This window comes from Lynx rufus, unplaced genomic scaffold, assembly GCF_022079265.1.
Source record: "Lynx rufus isolate CCGP_SWC_20201006 ecotype Redwood Valley unplaced genomic scaffold, mLynRuf1.p SCAF_8, whole genome shotgun sequence".
Classification (NCBI taxonomy): domain Eukaryota; kingdom Metazoa; phylum Chordata; class Mammalia; order Carnivora; family Felidae; genus Lynx; species Lynx rufus.
In genome coordinates, this window is record NW_025814896.1 from 41,051,507 (window position 1) to 41,066,731 (window position 15,225).

General features: G+C 40.6%; 1 protein-coding gene across 1 annotated transcript in view; it reads left to right on the forward strand.

Annotated features, from left to right (window-relative positions):
- Positions 1 to 15,225, forward strand: part of MACROD2 (mono-ADP ribosylhydrolase 2) — a 2,039,958-nt gene that overhangs the window by 1,540,075 nt on the left and 484,658 nt on the right. The window contains exon 8 of the mRNA XM_047069512.1: positions 14,823 to 14,896. Coding sequence (XP_046925468.1) covers positions 14,823 to 14,896 — 74 coding nt within the window. The remainder of the gene's footprint in view (positions 1 to 14,822; positions 14,897 to 15,225) is intronic.

Consider the following 15,225-nt stretch of genomic DNA (forward strand, 5'->3'; position numbering starts at 1 on the left):
GTTTAGGCTCTGGTAACATAATTTCTCCTGAAGGCAAGCCTTGTTGAGAACAGTGTGGCCTATTTCAAAATACAGTAAAACCTTGGATTGCAAGTAAGTTGTTCCGCGAGCGTTCTGCAAGATGAGCAAACATTTCTAAAAAATTTTAACTTGATAAGTAAGCGTTATCTTGCAATATGAGTAGTACATGATGCCGCCTGTCACATGATCACAACCGAGACAATGGTTCTTGAAATTCGCTTTGATATGCAAGTGTTTTGGACTACAAGCATGTTTCCAGAACAATTTATGTTCTCAAACCAAGATATTGCCATAGTCCCTTTCCCTGCCCCCCTGCAGGTGGCATGAGGGAGGGTTTTCTTTATATTCACTGTGAGAAAACCTGGTCGAGCTCCTGGAGATAAAACTTACAAAAGTGGGGTGGGCACCCTAAGGCTAGGCACCTCTGGAGTTTTTAACTCTAAGACATGTGTACCCCAAGCTCCAACAGTTCTTTAACTACAGTTTAGGTTTCCCTCCCCTTGTACTGGTTCCTGTGGACGTTTCTGCTCAAAGAGCTGCTGCTCCGTGAAATTGTGGTTCTCTGTATTCACCTGCCTGTTTCTACAGTGATTTGCCCTGGGACCTCACTTCTCTGAAAGATCTAAGAAAAGTTGTTGATTTTTTTTTCAGTTTCTTCAGCCTATCACTTGTTAGGAGGGAGTGACAACTTCCAAGCCTCTTGTGTGCCAGAACGCCATTCTACTTTTTAAGAAGAAAAATAATGTCAGGTGTCACATACATAAAATACTGTGCAAACATCTGCTTTATTTTTCTCTCAGGAATACCTTTGAGTGTACACAAAAGTTCCAACTTCCTAGAGGGATCCGTCAAAATAAATCTTTAACATTTATGTTTAAATGGATATTTATTCACACTAAAAGCACACCCTAAACTTCTTTTCTGGTCCTGGCAGGTTTTTATGGCACATTACAACTTCATGCTATCTTGTGTCTGCTTACTACAGCTCAAGCCAGAGAACAAATTGATTTTTGATGAGAAATATGCCCTTCTAGGATTTCATTATGCTACCACAAACTTGGTCTGGAGCTCATGGTTGGTGAAATACTATCATTCATTATTAAGACTGACAAATGATGAGCATTGTGGGAAATTTGCATTTTAAAATGCAGTTTTCCTGCTTTAAAATTCTGTGGTTTATTTGGTCTCTTCCATTCTCCTATCATTCCCCAAATGCTTACTATTCCCCCAAATACCTCACTGTGGTTAAGAGGAACGAGCTCGGCTTCTGTTTGAGGGAAATAGTACATACGTCACTTCCAATTACATTTTTCTGGGCAATTTTAGGAGCGGTGTCTTATGTTTGGGTAAACCTTAGAAATCTAAAAGCCAGTGAAGGGAATGTTCCAGATAGAACAAGAAAAGGTCATATCTGTGATGAATCAGAGGCCATTGCTCAGGCCGCTCCAAATTCATTTTAGATTTGTTACAGAAGCATATTCATCATATCACTGGGATGTTGTGAAATCCACAGTGTAGTGATTGGGAGTCTAACTAGCAAGCGTCTTTTGGATGCCGATACTTGACTATAGTAAGTACGGTACAATTCAGAGGTTTAGCTATAAATGAGGTCACTTTATGAATACCTCTCCTTCTACTACTTGTTTCTCTTACCAAAAAATTATATTTTCTAGTATTAGGAGGGGATTCTGGGGAAAAATAGGTAATGTAAATCTATTTCCAGGCTCTCAGGGGAAACAATTGATCATACCTTCACTTGAGGTTCTGACTCTAGGACATACTGAAGAGTTTGGTGCTCCTAGCTGGGTTTCCAGGCCTCAGGTGAGGAATGGCATTCATGTACCTTTAGGTTTCCTTACATCTTTTGGTTTTCTCACACCTTTAAGTAAATAAGGTAAATGCAGGGAGAGGGACCTAAATAAGCCCTGAGAGGAAAAAAGGGTATGTGACTTATTCTATTTAATCTTCACAGCAAGAGGGTAGCCTTATCCCCATATTACTGGGTGGGCAAAGAATAGAAACATGCTTTGTAGAAACACCTGCCTGGCTCGGTCAGTGGAGCATGTGACCCTTGATCTCAGTGTTGTGAGTTCGAGCCACACATTGGATATAGACATTACTTAAGAATAAAATCTTAAAAAGAATAAAAAGGAACAGGCTATACTCACACAGATTGCCGTTTTCACGGCAGGATGCAATGTCTAGTAGGTTTGACTGCAAACGTTTTCTCTTTTCCTTATTCCAGGGTTTCTCTGGAAACAATTCCCATGCCTCTGAATTCTTTGCAGTAATATGCACAATTTATTACATATATAATATTTTTACTCTGGACAGTCAACAAGTGAAACCATCTTCCAAAACTGGCCAAGACCTAGATAAGAAGAAAAACCACTCCTGAGTGCCGTACATCCTCAGTGGGATTTCAAAAATCATATCAGTCTTTGCTCAATGTATCAGTCAGATTTTTCTGCATTACAAATGACCTCGAAAGACCAAAGGCTAACAGCAAATGGCATTTATTCTCTTGTTCACAGTTCTGCAGATTGGCTGGGTTTAACTGGTTGAGGCTGGGCTGGACCTGACTGACCTGGATCCCAGCCTTTTGGTAGTGGTCAGTCTGTTTCACCTACCTCACTTCAGGTGCCATTCTGAAAGGGCAGTGGCTACCTGGAACATTCCATTTTTATGCCGGTGAATGCTCTTAAAGTCTCGCATTCGCTCCCATCCCATTGACCAAAGCAAGTCACATAGCCAGACTCAACATCAGTGACACAGGGAAATATACTCCACTTACAGGATAGTTTTGAAAAATAAGGGTGCCAGAGGGTGTGGCAAAGAGGAGTGAGGAATTCAATATGCTCATCCAATCTAGCACATTCAGAATCCAAACCATCAAAAAGAGACACAGTAGTCTAATGGTGACATTACTGCCCACATCAAACTGTGTTCTCCATCACAACAGAGAAATTTTCAGAATTTCTCACTTGTGATCTTTCAGAGTGTCTTTGAAAATGATTTTCAGGATGATGTACTCCAGTGGGCTTTCAGTATACCAAAAGACATATTTTTGATCATAGAAATTATATAATTATATCAAATAATATGTTATTTTTAATCACAGTCTGAGTTGCTAAGATTGCATTAATCTCTGTGTTTCTCAGCAAAAGAGTGGCTGCCATTTGTAAATTCTATCAAACCATAGAGTGGAGTTCTCACCAATTGCACCAGCTCTATCTAAGAAAACTTCACATGCTGTAATCTGGAGACTGGTTCAGATGGACCTCAGGACATGAGTGTAGCAGCCAAGGTCTGTCATAACATTCATATGTGAAGAGGAGAGGCTCTCCATGCTCAGTGTTTATTGCACAAGAGTTGATCAGTGAGAAACTTCAGAGAAATTCCTGGGATTATGAGGGCAGTTTGCAAACTTAGGCCTTCAGGGGAACTTGGCTAGTTACTGGGGAGTAAAAGCCAATAAGCAGGGCTTTGGGGACTCACTCCTCTTCTTCCATATTATGGTGTCATGGTTAATGCTGCTGGAAGCTGTGATGAAAATATTCAGCGCATCTCCTTCAGGAGAACCTTGCAACCTGGCTGTGCAGGTGGGAACATAAAAGCTTTTTAGGACATACGTGGTTTCATGCCTCTAAGTCAGGGACACTTGAAGCTAAGAGACCCTCTATAATGGTGTGTCTCTTAAGGAGCTCCTGTTCTCTGACCCAGCTTGAAGGTCACAGAAGCCCAAGAGGTGTTTTTTGGACCTAAAGCCAAGGGACCTAGTTCTCATTCTCCTAAGTCCATGCCTTTAGGTTGTGCCAAGGTCACATGTGTTGTGGAAGTTCTTGCCCAGCAGGCACAAGACAGCTGCACAGAATTAGTTTGTTTCCTTCCCTCCGGTGAGAGAGATGATTTTCCTAGGCTTTAGGTGGCATAAAATCATTTCAGGATGCTAGGAAGCTTCACACCTTATTGAGCACATACTTTGCTCTGAGCACTGAGGGTGAAAAGGTGAATAAGACAGATAAGGGCTCTGCCTCATGGAGTTTATATTCCAGTGGAGGTACTCATGGTAACCAAGCATTTCAGAGTATGAGGGGGGCCACACAACTGCTCTGGAAAGCCAAAATGAGGAGTTTGGACTTTGGTCACAAGTGTGGAGCAAGTCACTGGCATCTCTTAGCATGGCTATGACATGGTGTGCTTTATGTTTAGAAAGATCATTGGCTACAAGGTCCATGCACCACAGGGTGCCACCAGTTCAAAAGTAGAAACTTCATTTTTGTCTTTTCAGTAGATCCCAATATAAATCTTTCCTACTCAAATGTGATACCCTTGGTGAACTCCCTTGATTGCCCCTGTAGGAAAAATGTTCTTTTAAAAGAGAATATTAGAAATCTTCTGTTCCAGGTGATTCTATGAGATCTTTCATCTCCTTTCTCAAGAGACTTATTCAAAGTTAGTAGGAACAGCTTGCATAGAATAGCATTTGTTTCACGAGCCATTTCTTAGGTCATTATTATAATTCCTTAGGCAAAAGATGATTTAAAAAATATCCTCAGAAATAGAAGCTGGAACTCATAAGTTTTAGAAACTGATGAAGCTTGCATAGATTGTAACCTTGTGTCCCATAAAAGTGCAGCTCATTCATACCCGCTTTGCAGAGCAAAGGAAAGACAACTTGAAAGGAAAACTTCATGTTGCACAATGTTTTAAGTAGGTGAAAGCACAAGTAACTCAAGTCTGAGGCTGAATATAGTAGAATTTATGGAGTGTCACTTGCTATGGAACACATAATGTCAAGTGAAATGAAAGAACGTGTGTGGAGAGAGTTTAATGATAAGAAGTACAGAATTTTCCTTCTCCCTTGTATATATGACAATCCTAGAGGTCTCGCTTGGAAAATCAGTGCTAAGCTGAACAAAATAATGGGTAAGGCAGGACCACAGAGAGAGGTGTGATACACAGAAGTTCTGTTGTGAGCCAGTGAGCTTCAGATTTCTAAGTTCCAATTGTGTCCAGAATGATGGTACCTATATGTTGAGGAGTAATTGTACCATCCCATCCACCAGCTTTTCTACAATCCAAGGGGATTCCTTGGGCCCCATCCATACTCTGAAATGCAGACATTAAATGGTAGACTGGGTGCTGCCACCCGAGAAAGAGAGCAAAACATCAGTGACCCCAGGTCTATTGGGTGTGACCAGGCATGAGACCCCGTGCTTGGCACACTGAAACAAGCTTTCTCATCCTATGTGCCTCCAATTTCATTTCCTTCTCTTGGAGTTTGAAACTGTTGCCTCAGGAGGCGAATCTCTGAAGGAGAGGGGTCATGGTAAATTCCATTCATTCTATGGATGTGGGAGGATGAACAATAGCAGGCACTCGGCTAGGGTATGGGTGGAATCAGGCAGACCCAGGCTTGGGTATTGGCCCTGCCCCTTGCTTGGGTTCTCTAAGAGTCACTTTCATTCTATAAAATGGGAAAGACTATACACATCTTGAAGGGAGTTTTGAAGGTTCAGGCAATTTTATGTGGAAGCCAGAGGTGACAGGGCTCTTAAGGACAGCCTAGGCTCCCACCCTTGCCACCCATGGCCACATACAGTATCTTTGCTTCCTCTTCAAGCATATGCTGGTTTAAACCACATTAGTGATTGATACTGAGTCTACCAATGCTTGCATAACACTTAGACTGCATTTTGCACACCTCTTGGTAGTTTTTAATATAAAACCAAATTAATCATCTTTGGTCACTGCCTCCCTGAATACACTAAAGTCACTGTTCATTTATAGACCAGCTCATCTTTAATTATTCTCCCTTGTTCTTTTCATTGGGTTGTTGTGGAGATTAATTAATATAATACATATAAATGCTAGGTAGAGTGACATGTACATAATAACTACTCAATAAATGTTAACAGCAGCAGCAGCAGCAGCAGCAACAGTTTACTGTGGTTTCAGGATTTCTGTCCAGTGGGGCCAGGCTTCCATGCCAGTGTGAGCCTGACCTATATGACCTCTACCCTCCCCCCTCCCCAAAGTAAAATACTATTGTGCTTCCATGCTGACAACTTCCAACTTATTTCCTCCATATCATTAAGTAGTTTATAAAACATTTATCTACCGTGCACATGCCAGACCTTACAAGTAGAAAAGTCTGAAGAATGGGTGCCATCAGATAAAACATGACCCCTCATTTTCTCAAGTTCATGAATGCATGTTGATTGCAGTCGTGGTTTGGCTTCCCCCCAAATCAGGCTCAGAGGCAAGGGTTTGAGTTCAAGTAGTTAACTGGGGAGATGATTTCAGGGAAAGAAGCCAATAAGAATGCAGTTTGCCACTGTGAACAACAGGTGGGTAATCCCACCGGGCAACTTGAGGAAACTGTATGAAGCATGCACCTCAGTGTTGTCTTGCCTGAGGGGTGAGTGAGCTGGGATATTTATCCACAATCTCTCATTAATCATGGGTTGAGAAATGTTGCTGGTGGTCCTGATTCCCTGACACTTTGGACCTGCCCCACCTGTGGTGTCACTATGGACACCCTCAGTTAAAAGCCTGCTGGTGCTAGTGGGTGTAAATCAAGCCAGTGTGCAAGGATGGCATATGCCAAGGGGATGTATATAGGGTGTTGTCAGCATCTGCTATGTCTATTGAACTTGTTAAGATGCCATATTATGTATATATGTGCATATTTTACAAAAACCTGCCTTTTCAACACCAGCTGAGACTCCACCATCTTACTGACAGGCTGGGGATGTCTCGCTCTTGCCTACTGTGGTGCCCTTTGCTCTCCTGAGGAAAGCCAGTGACACCCTCTTTAGCATTCTGCTGCTGTGCTCACTGCAGTCACTGAGGCCAGTGTCACTCTTATTACTTCACCTGTTTTATCTTTTGTGAAACTCAGCCTTTAGCCAGAATTGTCTGAGTGGCTGCTCTAGCGATTGCTTAACGGTGAGCCTCCTTCAGCTCATTCCTTTCAAGTAATTTGATTTCATCGTGCTATCAGAATTGCTTTTATGTCTTGGAAGGAGGCCTAGGGGGAAGGGGTTGACAAAAACTGTTTTCAGATTAAAAAATAAATTCATTTCCCATACTTTCCCTTGCTCACCCATATACTCCATACTCCTATACCCCCATAGCCCCGCACCTCGGTGCACCCTCCATCCGTATCCCCCTACCTCTCCTCCTGACCAAAGGCAGGTGTGTGTGTGTGTTCGTTCAAGAAATAGTCATGAGGAATGTTCTGAGAAAGACAACTCATCTCACGCTTCATGTCCTTTTACTTGAGCTTGTAAAGTATACTATTTCATGTCCCTGTGGTCCCCACACCAGAATTTTTGTGCTAAGATGGAAAATGTTATGGTTATACTGTCTCAAAATTGAAGCAAAGTGTAATTTTGCATTGATAATCAACATTGACAATCTCAGTTCAACTGATGTTAACATTTCAATAAACCCAGTGATACATCCCTGTCATTTGGGACAGTCTGAGATTTGCATCAATGCTGAACACCCCATGTTTAAGACCTGCATAGTATTTTGCTTGAGTTTGTGTGTAAATAGAAAAAAAAGTACCAACATGCTTTAAAGACTTGATAAGGAGGGAGAACTCAAAATTGAATGTGAATTTCACATGCAGAGTTCCAGAGAAGTTTTGTTTTTGCTTTTGATTTTTTTTAACTCTTGATTCTAACTTCTGAATATTTATCGCAATTCAGTACTAATCTTGTGCTTCTAGCCACTGAAGGATGGTTAGTATGGCAACCAGTGTTTCATCACAGCTTTGGACTAAGTACCCTTCTTGGTGAGATGCGATTATGGACTAAACACCCTTTGAGGCGAAAACCACTCCAGAACTTGTGCATGGTTTTTACGCTTGTGAGCTTTGCCTGGGCATTGATATCTAGGTTGCCTTATTCTTACAACTGCTAGAGAGGCATCCACAGTTAAGGCAGAGGTGACTCCTTATGGCTGGGCTTGACAAGGATATCAGGGACGATGCAAGAAAGCGAGGCCCCGGCTAGACTGTACATGGTAGAGGGGGGTTGACATTTGGACACATGGGTTAATCATACCTGGAATTATGTTCAATTTGATATTTTTTTGCAGTAAGAACTTCTTTGAAATAACTGACTTAAGGCATTACCATATGCCCTCGATGGTAGGGTGATCCAGAGCTGCAAGCAGACTGTCATTTTAGGTTTAAAACAAAAGCTGATCCATTGCTTCTGCCTGCAAAAAGGGTAGTTTTACAGGCAAAGCAAATTATGTCTACTTTTATTTCAGTAGAATATGCTAGATTTTCAGTAGAATGTGTTTTATTTTATGTATTTTTATTATTCTTTAATTCAAGTATAACCGACACAGTGTTATATTAGCTTCAGGTGTATAATATAATGATCAAAAATTCTACACATTACTCAGCGCTTATCGAGATGTGCACTCTTAATCCCCTTCGCCTGCTTCACCCAACACCCCACCTACCTCTGCTCTGACACACACCACAAACACCAATTTGTAGAAAGTGGTATTTTTTTTTTATGTCAGGGAAACAAATTTAGTTTTTTGTCAGAGCAATCGACAAAGTTGAAGATATTGGAGAATTATCAACAACAGCAAAAGAATAAAAGAATGAAACCTAGAGAGGAACTTCATCTATGATAAGGTCAAAACCAGATTCATTCGAATTGTGTTGAAAACATTCCAGATTTTTAACAATTCCATCAAACGAATAGTCCAATGGCTGGGCAGGACCTTCAGTGAATCTTCATTGCTATATCTTTCTGCAATTTGATTAAAAGAGAAATATCTGCTTAATAACTGAGTAAAAGGAAAATATCTGTCTAATGAGTTATTTGCTGTACCATGGATAAAAAACTATTGTAAATTGAATTTTCTGTTTCAATTTTTACCTCTCTTGTTCAAAATTTGTAAATATTGTGTTGGTTTAATTCTGGTAGGAGTGTAAATGGGTAAAACTGCTTTGGAAAACTGGCAGAATCTACCAGAGTTAAATGTCTGCTTAAGCGATGAACTGGTAGCCCCAGCTCCAGGTATATACTCAACAGAAACAGTGCTCATGTCCACCAAATGACATTTATGAGAATGTTCATGGCAACTTCATTCCTAATAGCTCAAACAACCCACTTGTCCATCAACAGTAGAATGGCTAAATAAATTGTGGCATATTCATACAATGGAATACAACACTGCAGAGAAGAAGAAGAAGCTTCTGCTATATGTAACAACATGAATAAATCAGGCAGGCATAATGTTGAAAAATTTAGACCAAAAGGGGTGCACATTGTAATGTCTATATATGTGAAGCGTAACAACAGACAAAACGAATCTGTGACAGTAGAAGAGAGAATAGCAGTTTCTTCATGGGGTAGATATTGACTTGGGACGAGGCGGTTTTCTGAAGAGCTAGAAATATTTTATATCTTGGGGCGCCTGGGTGGCGCAGTCGGTTAAGTGTCCGACTTCAGCCAGGTCACGATCTCACGGTCCGTGGGTTCGAGCCCCGCGTCGGGCTCTGGGCTGATGGCTCAGAGCCTGGAGCCTGTTTCCGATTCTGTGTCTCCCTCTCTCTCTGCCCCTCCCCCGTTCATGCTCTGTCTCTCTCTGTCCCAAAAATAAATAAACGTTGAAAAAAAAAATTAAAAAAAAAAGAAATATTTTATATCTTGATTTGGGTAAGGGTTGTATGTGTGTATGATGTATGTATGTACATTTGTGTGTATGTAAATATTTTGCAAGTAGTTTCAATATAAAAGTAAACAAAAAGAAAAAATCACTTACACATTCTGTAAATCAACTTCAACATTCACAACAGAAGTTACATTTAATAATCTATACTAATGAATAAGGAACTAAGTTTTGGAATGCCAACAGAAGCACAGATTCTATGTACACCTGGGCACACACATATATAATTCCCTGCACGCCTGGCCCTAAATTATTAATGGCTTGTTCAGCCTCATTGACCCTCATACTTGGAAGAGATTTTCTATGTCATTTAATTCAATGATTCATCTAAAGCTTGTCTGCAGCCTTCCCTCTGGGTGGCCATCCTGCTTTTATGAACAAAAGCCCTCTGGTGACCAGAATACATTGTGACCTCCTGAGGTAGGCCTTACTGTCGTCGGGAGCCCATCCCTGAGCAAAAATCTATCCTGTCTATTCATTGGTCTTACTTGTAACCCTTGGAGTCTTGCAGTTAAGTGGACAAAGAATTGTGCTGTTGATGTTTCCTCTGAACACCATACTTCATCTTGTATAGATATATGCCCACTGAAAGAAGGCATATTTTCAGGGACATTTGTCTTGATATTTCCCTCCATTTTTAATTGATTACAGGATATCATTCCATTAGGAACTGTCTTCTCAGTAGTTTCCCCTCAGGGATGAAATAGGATAATGTGGATATATCATTGCACCCTTCACCCTCTGAGACTCTAGAGCTAAACACCCTTGTTCTCCCAGTGCTGGCTTTCTTGCTGTCAGTACAATGAATCACAAGTCCACAGTCCATTCACTCATTCAACACACATTTATTGATCATCTTGTAGGTGCCAGCAATGGTTTAGAGAGACAGTGATAAGCAAAACACAGATGTGATGTCTGCCTCCTTAGGGCTTTCACTCTACTAGGATTATTAATCAAATATGTACATAAATAAAGGTAAAATTGAAGCTAAGATGAGTACCACCAGGGAAAGGTACATGATGTTATGAAAGTGTCAAATAGGGAGTCGTCAGAGAAGCCTTCTCTGGAGAAGTGATGACTGGGAAAAGAACAAATAAAAGTTAAAATAAGCTAGGAAACGAGGGAGAAATGTCATTTCAGGAAGAAGATACAGCATGAGCAAGGCCTTCTGGCAGAGAGCAAAAGCAAACATGCCACATTCAAAGAACAGAAAGAAGGTCAGTGTAGCTGGAGTTGAGGAAGCAACGAGCGATACAGTGTGAGAAGAGCCTAGAGAGGTAGGAAAGAGTCACACCATTCAGGCAGGAAATATGAGCACTAGTTTGGGCTTCAAGGGCTTATAAAGGACATCCCTTGGAAGGTAGCAGAACAAACTAAAGATAGAACAAGTTTTGAGAGAGCATGCTTAAATTAGTAATTTGGGAATAAAAATGTTGCTTCAAGGAGCAGGGTGTGATCTAGGGAGGCGGTGGAGTGGAGGTGGTTGTCAAAAATGACCAGGTCAAGTAACTGGCAGGCCAGGTGGGTCATCTTATTGGACACTGAAGTCACCCACGGTTATGGCAAGCCTTGAGATACAGATGAAAACCATAGCTCAGTGCCAGAGGCTTTGATAGATGTGGGAAAGTGACCAGGAGGTCACATATAATTGGGAACTGACTGTAGTTGCCATGGTTCTATGAGAATTTTTATAATTTCTCTGTGGGGACTTACGTCTTCTAAAGGTTAATGCTGACGGCCATTGCAACTGAGCATGATTACAGTATTTATTAGCTTTATATAGCCCTATAATCTTATGATTTAAGTACTTCTTAAACACATCAAAAAGTTGGAGAAGAATTTCATGGGAGGAGAATAAATAGGAAAAACTAAGACCCAAGTCTAGAAAGGCTCCTTGTGGTGTATCATGCCCAGCTAAGGAGCTAAAGTCCACTCTATAGTTGCTGGAGAGTCCCCAAGGTCACCATTGCTTTGTGTAATGTTGTGGTAACTATACTTTAGGAAGAATCACTTAGAAGTGTGCTCAACAGAATGGAGAAGCAGGGGAATGACCAAAGAGGCACAATTATGAGTCAACTACAGTAATCAAAGTGAGGACTGATTGTTCTTTGAATGAGATCAGATGGCAAAGAAGGAAAGGAAGTGGTATAAAATATTTCAGAGGACTCAGTTACCAGCTGGGGAAACAGTCAAATACTGAAGCAGTGTCTAGGAGAGAGATATCCCTGAGCAGAAACCAGAAAAACTGGAAGAAGTTCATTTTGTGGAAGAATACACATTACACTTCTGGTTCTGGAGTGCATCAAGGGGAGGTATCCAGGTGATTACAAATGCAGATGTTAAACTCAGAGGGGAGGTGGGGGTAAGGTAAACTAGAAAAGCCACCTGTAGTTAACCCCTAACCACAAATGCCCATCCCAGCCTCTTGCTTTTTCCTTGCAGTCCACAGGGACTCCTTTTCTTTCTACCTCTCATCACTTCTCTTACCTTTTCCATTAATTCCTACTTGCTCACACATACTTCTGAGGACAGTGTCTCCTCAGCTCCCTGCTTTATTGTTCTCTTCCCCAAACATTCTATCACTTCCTAGAAAGCCTCCTCTTTCTTGCTTAGCTCCCTTTGTCTGTGTCCCCACATCCCTGATTCATTCGCATGCATGCCTCTTATTTATTTCCTCCCTCTGACTTTGGGTTTTAGAGGACAGGGGCTCATTAAACATGTCTATATATCTTCTCTTTTCTGGTTCAATAATAATTTGCTTAATGAACGAGCTAACTAACAGGTTTTATTTTAAGGGTTTTATATTTTGAAACCTTCATTTAAGGAAAATGTAAATAGATGAAACAGTTCAAAACAAATTCACAATCCCAAATGTCACAGATGAATTTACAAAGTTTAAAAAGTTATGGGGTGCCTGGGTGGCTCAGTCGGTTAAGCATCTGACTTCAGCTCAGGTCATGATCTCATGGTTTGTGAGTCCGAGCCCCGCGTCGGGCTCTGTGCTGACAGCTCAGAGCCTGGAGCCCATTTCAGATTCTGTGTCTCCCTCTCTCTCTGCCCCTCCCCTGTTCATGCTCTGTCTCTCTCTGTCTCAAAAATAAATAAATGTTAAAAAAATAAAAAAATAAAAAGTTGTGCACATTTTTCCTATGACAGTGGTTCTCTCTCTCATATGACAGTGGTCAAGTGGAGCTTGGCCCTGCTTTATTTTGTCCCCTTTCCTAATGCACTCTCTTACAAAGTGTGTAGGTAGAAACCTAATCAGAAAAGCAACATTTGTTCTTGGAAATGCGGACAAACATCTCTCTCTTGCTCCTCTTCTTTCATACATTTTCTCTGAAAGTGTAATGAGTTTTATACCATTAGTATAAACTACTGGAATATGTATTTGCCTTCCAATAAAACTGGTCTTTTAAATCCCAGATCTCCCCATTTCAGCAATACCTCTCTCTTTCTGCATCTGCACAGAACAATGTCACAGGAGCCCCCTGATTAAAAGGCATGTTAGTGGATGATGCTGCAGCTGGCTAACACAGAATATCGACTAAGGTGAAGGCTGACTTTAGATGTTGGGAATGGCATACATTTAATGGATGCTCCTAGAAAAAGGAGCTAGAGGAGCTCAAATAGGTGAGAGGAATCATAGAAGGCAGTGCTGAAAAATCCAGGAGGAGAATTTTCAAATCTATAGTGACAAAACATAGATTTGTAGCTGCCAGGGGCTGGGGTAGAGGGATATTGAGGAATGACTATTAGTGGGCACAGAATCTTGTGGGGGGATGATGAAAATATTCTGGAGTTGGTGGTGATAGCTGCACAACTTTGTGGAACTATACAAATCCACTGTGTTGTATACTTTAAAACAGTAATTTTTTTTTTTAAATCAAGGAGGGAAGAGGTATGAAACATGGAAAACTAGTCAAGCACATCTGATACAGGAAAAGATGAAGACTGATTTGAATGAGTGATTGACTATATGAGATTTGGTGATTAGGAAGCCAATAGTAAACTTAAAGAAAGTAGTTTCAAAGGAATAGTCACTCCGTCTTTTCTTCTTTTTTCCCCATAAATATAGAATTTGTAAGGTTATTCCTTCACATATATTTTATTGGCAGAATGTATGATGATTCTGCAAGTTCAGAAATACATTTGATTTATATAAACTAAAGAGATATTCTGGATGGGTTTTAGAAATTCTGATTATGTGTGCTGCTGCTCAGTAGGACATAAGTGTCTTTCTTCCCATCTTTCTAAAATCAAATCCATAGTGCACAACCAGGTCAATTCATGTTGTCTTAATCTCAAACATAATTTTTTTTAACATTTATTTATTTTTGAGAGACACAGAGAGACAGAGCACAAGTGGGGGAGGGGCAGAGAGAGAAAGAGAAAGACCCAGAATCCAAAGCAGACTCCAGGCTCTGAGCTGTCAGCACTGAGCCTGACTCAGGGCTTGAGCCCACGAACTGTGAGATCATTACCTGAGTTGAAGTTGGACGCTTAACCGACTGAGCCACCCAGGCGCCCCTCAAACATAATTTCCAGTGGCCCTAAAAGGAAGGCCTTTGAATTCTGACAATAACTTTCTTTGAATTTTGGTAATAACTTTCAGTGGTATGGCTATTTGGCAAGTTGTTTGTCCTGTCTTGTGCCAGTTCATTGATAGAGTCCTGCTGGCCCATGACCCTGGGTCAAGTACATGTATTCTCTAGCCATATTTACTTGGTTTATAAATTGAGGGTAATAAACCTTATATGAGCACCTCTTATGAGAATATTATATGAAAGTGCTTTGAAAACTCTTAAACAAATGTAGATATATTTTTAATTGACTGTTGTAGAATTTAAAAGACAGTTAAATCCTTTTTCTTGTTAGTGCTGGACTGGCATAGGACTAGCCCCTTTCATGTGTCATATGTGTGATCATGGGCTTCATATCCGTGGGTACCTTACTGAGACCTGTCTTGATCAGTAGTAATTGGTTGAATTGCATACTGCTTAAATGAGAAAAATTCAGTGTCATACCATCATTGAATTCTCTATTGCCTTCATCTTTTTTTGTTTATTTGTTTTATTCTGTTCTTCACTTAGGATTCCCGAATGAGCCTGCTTCCATCGTTGCCCTCAGCACCATTAAGGAATGGCTGGCCAAGAATCATCACGAGGTAGGAGGAACAACATAATTAGAAAACATTGAAAATGGTATAATTTGATCCTCAATCTCAAAAAAAGCAGAAAGATTTATTCCATAAATATCAAGTAGGCCTAGTCATTGAGCCAAAGCTAGCTGACCATACTTTCTGGAGGTTACATAGGTGATTGAATATTTTCCAGTAATTAATTGAATGAAGGGATTATGCTGATTGTTTTTGGTGGTGAATATATACAAATTGATCAGACTCATTTGGTCATGATCTCATTTTTACATCTTTAGATAGTATGGGTTTTGTGTGTAAAAGAGAACAGGATGGATTGTCCTGTGCTATTTTCCTTA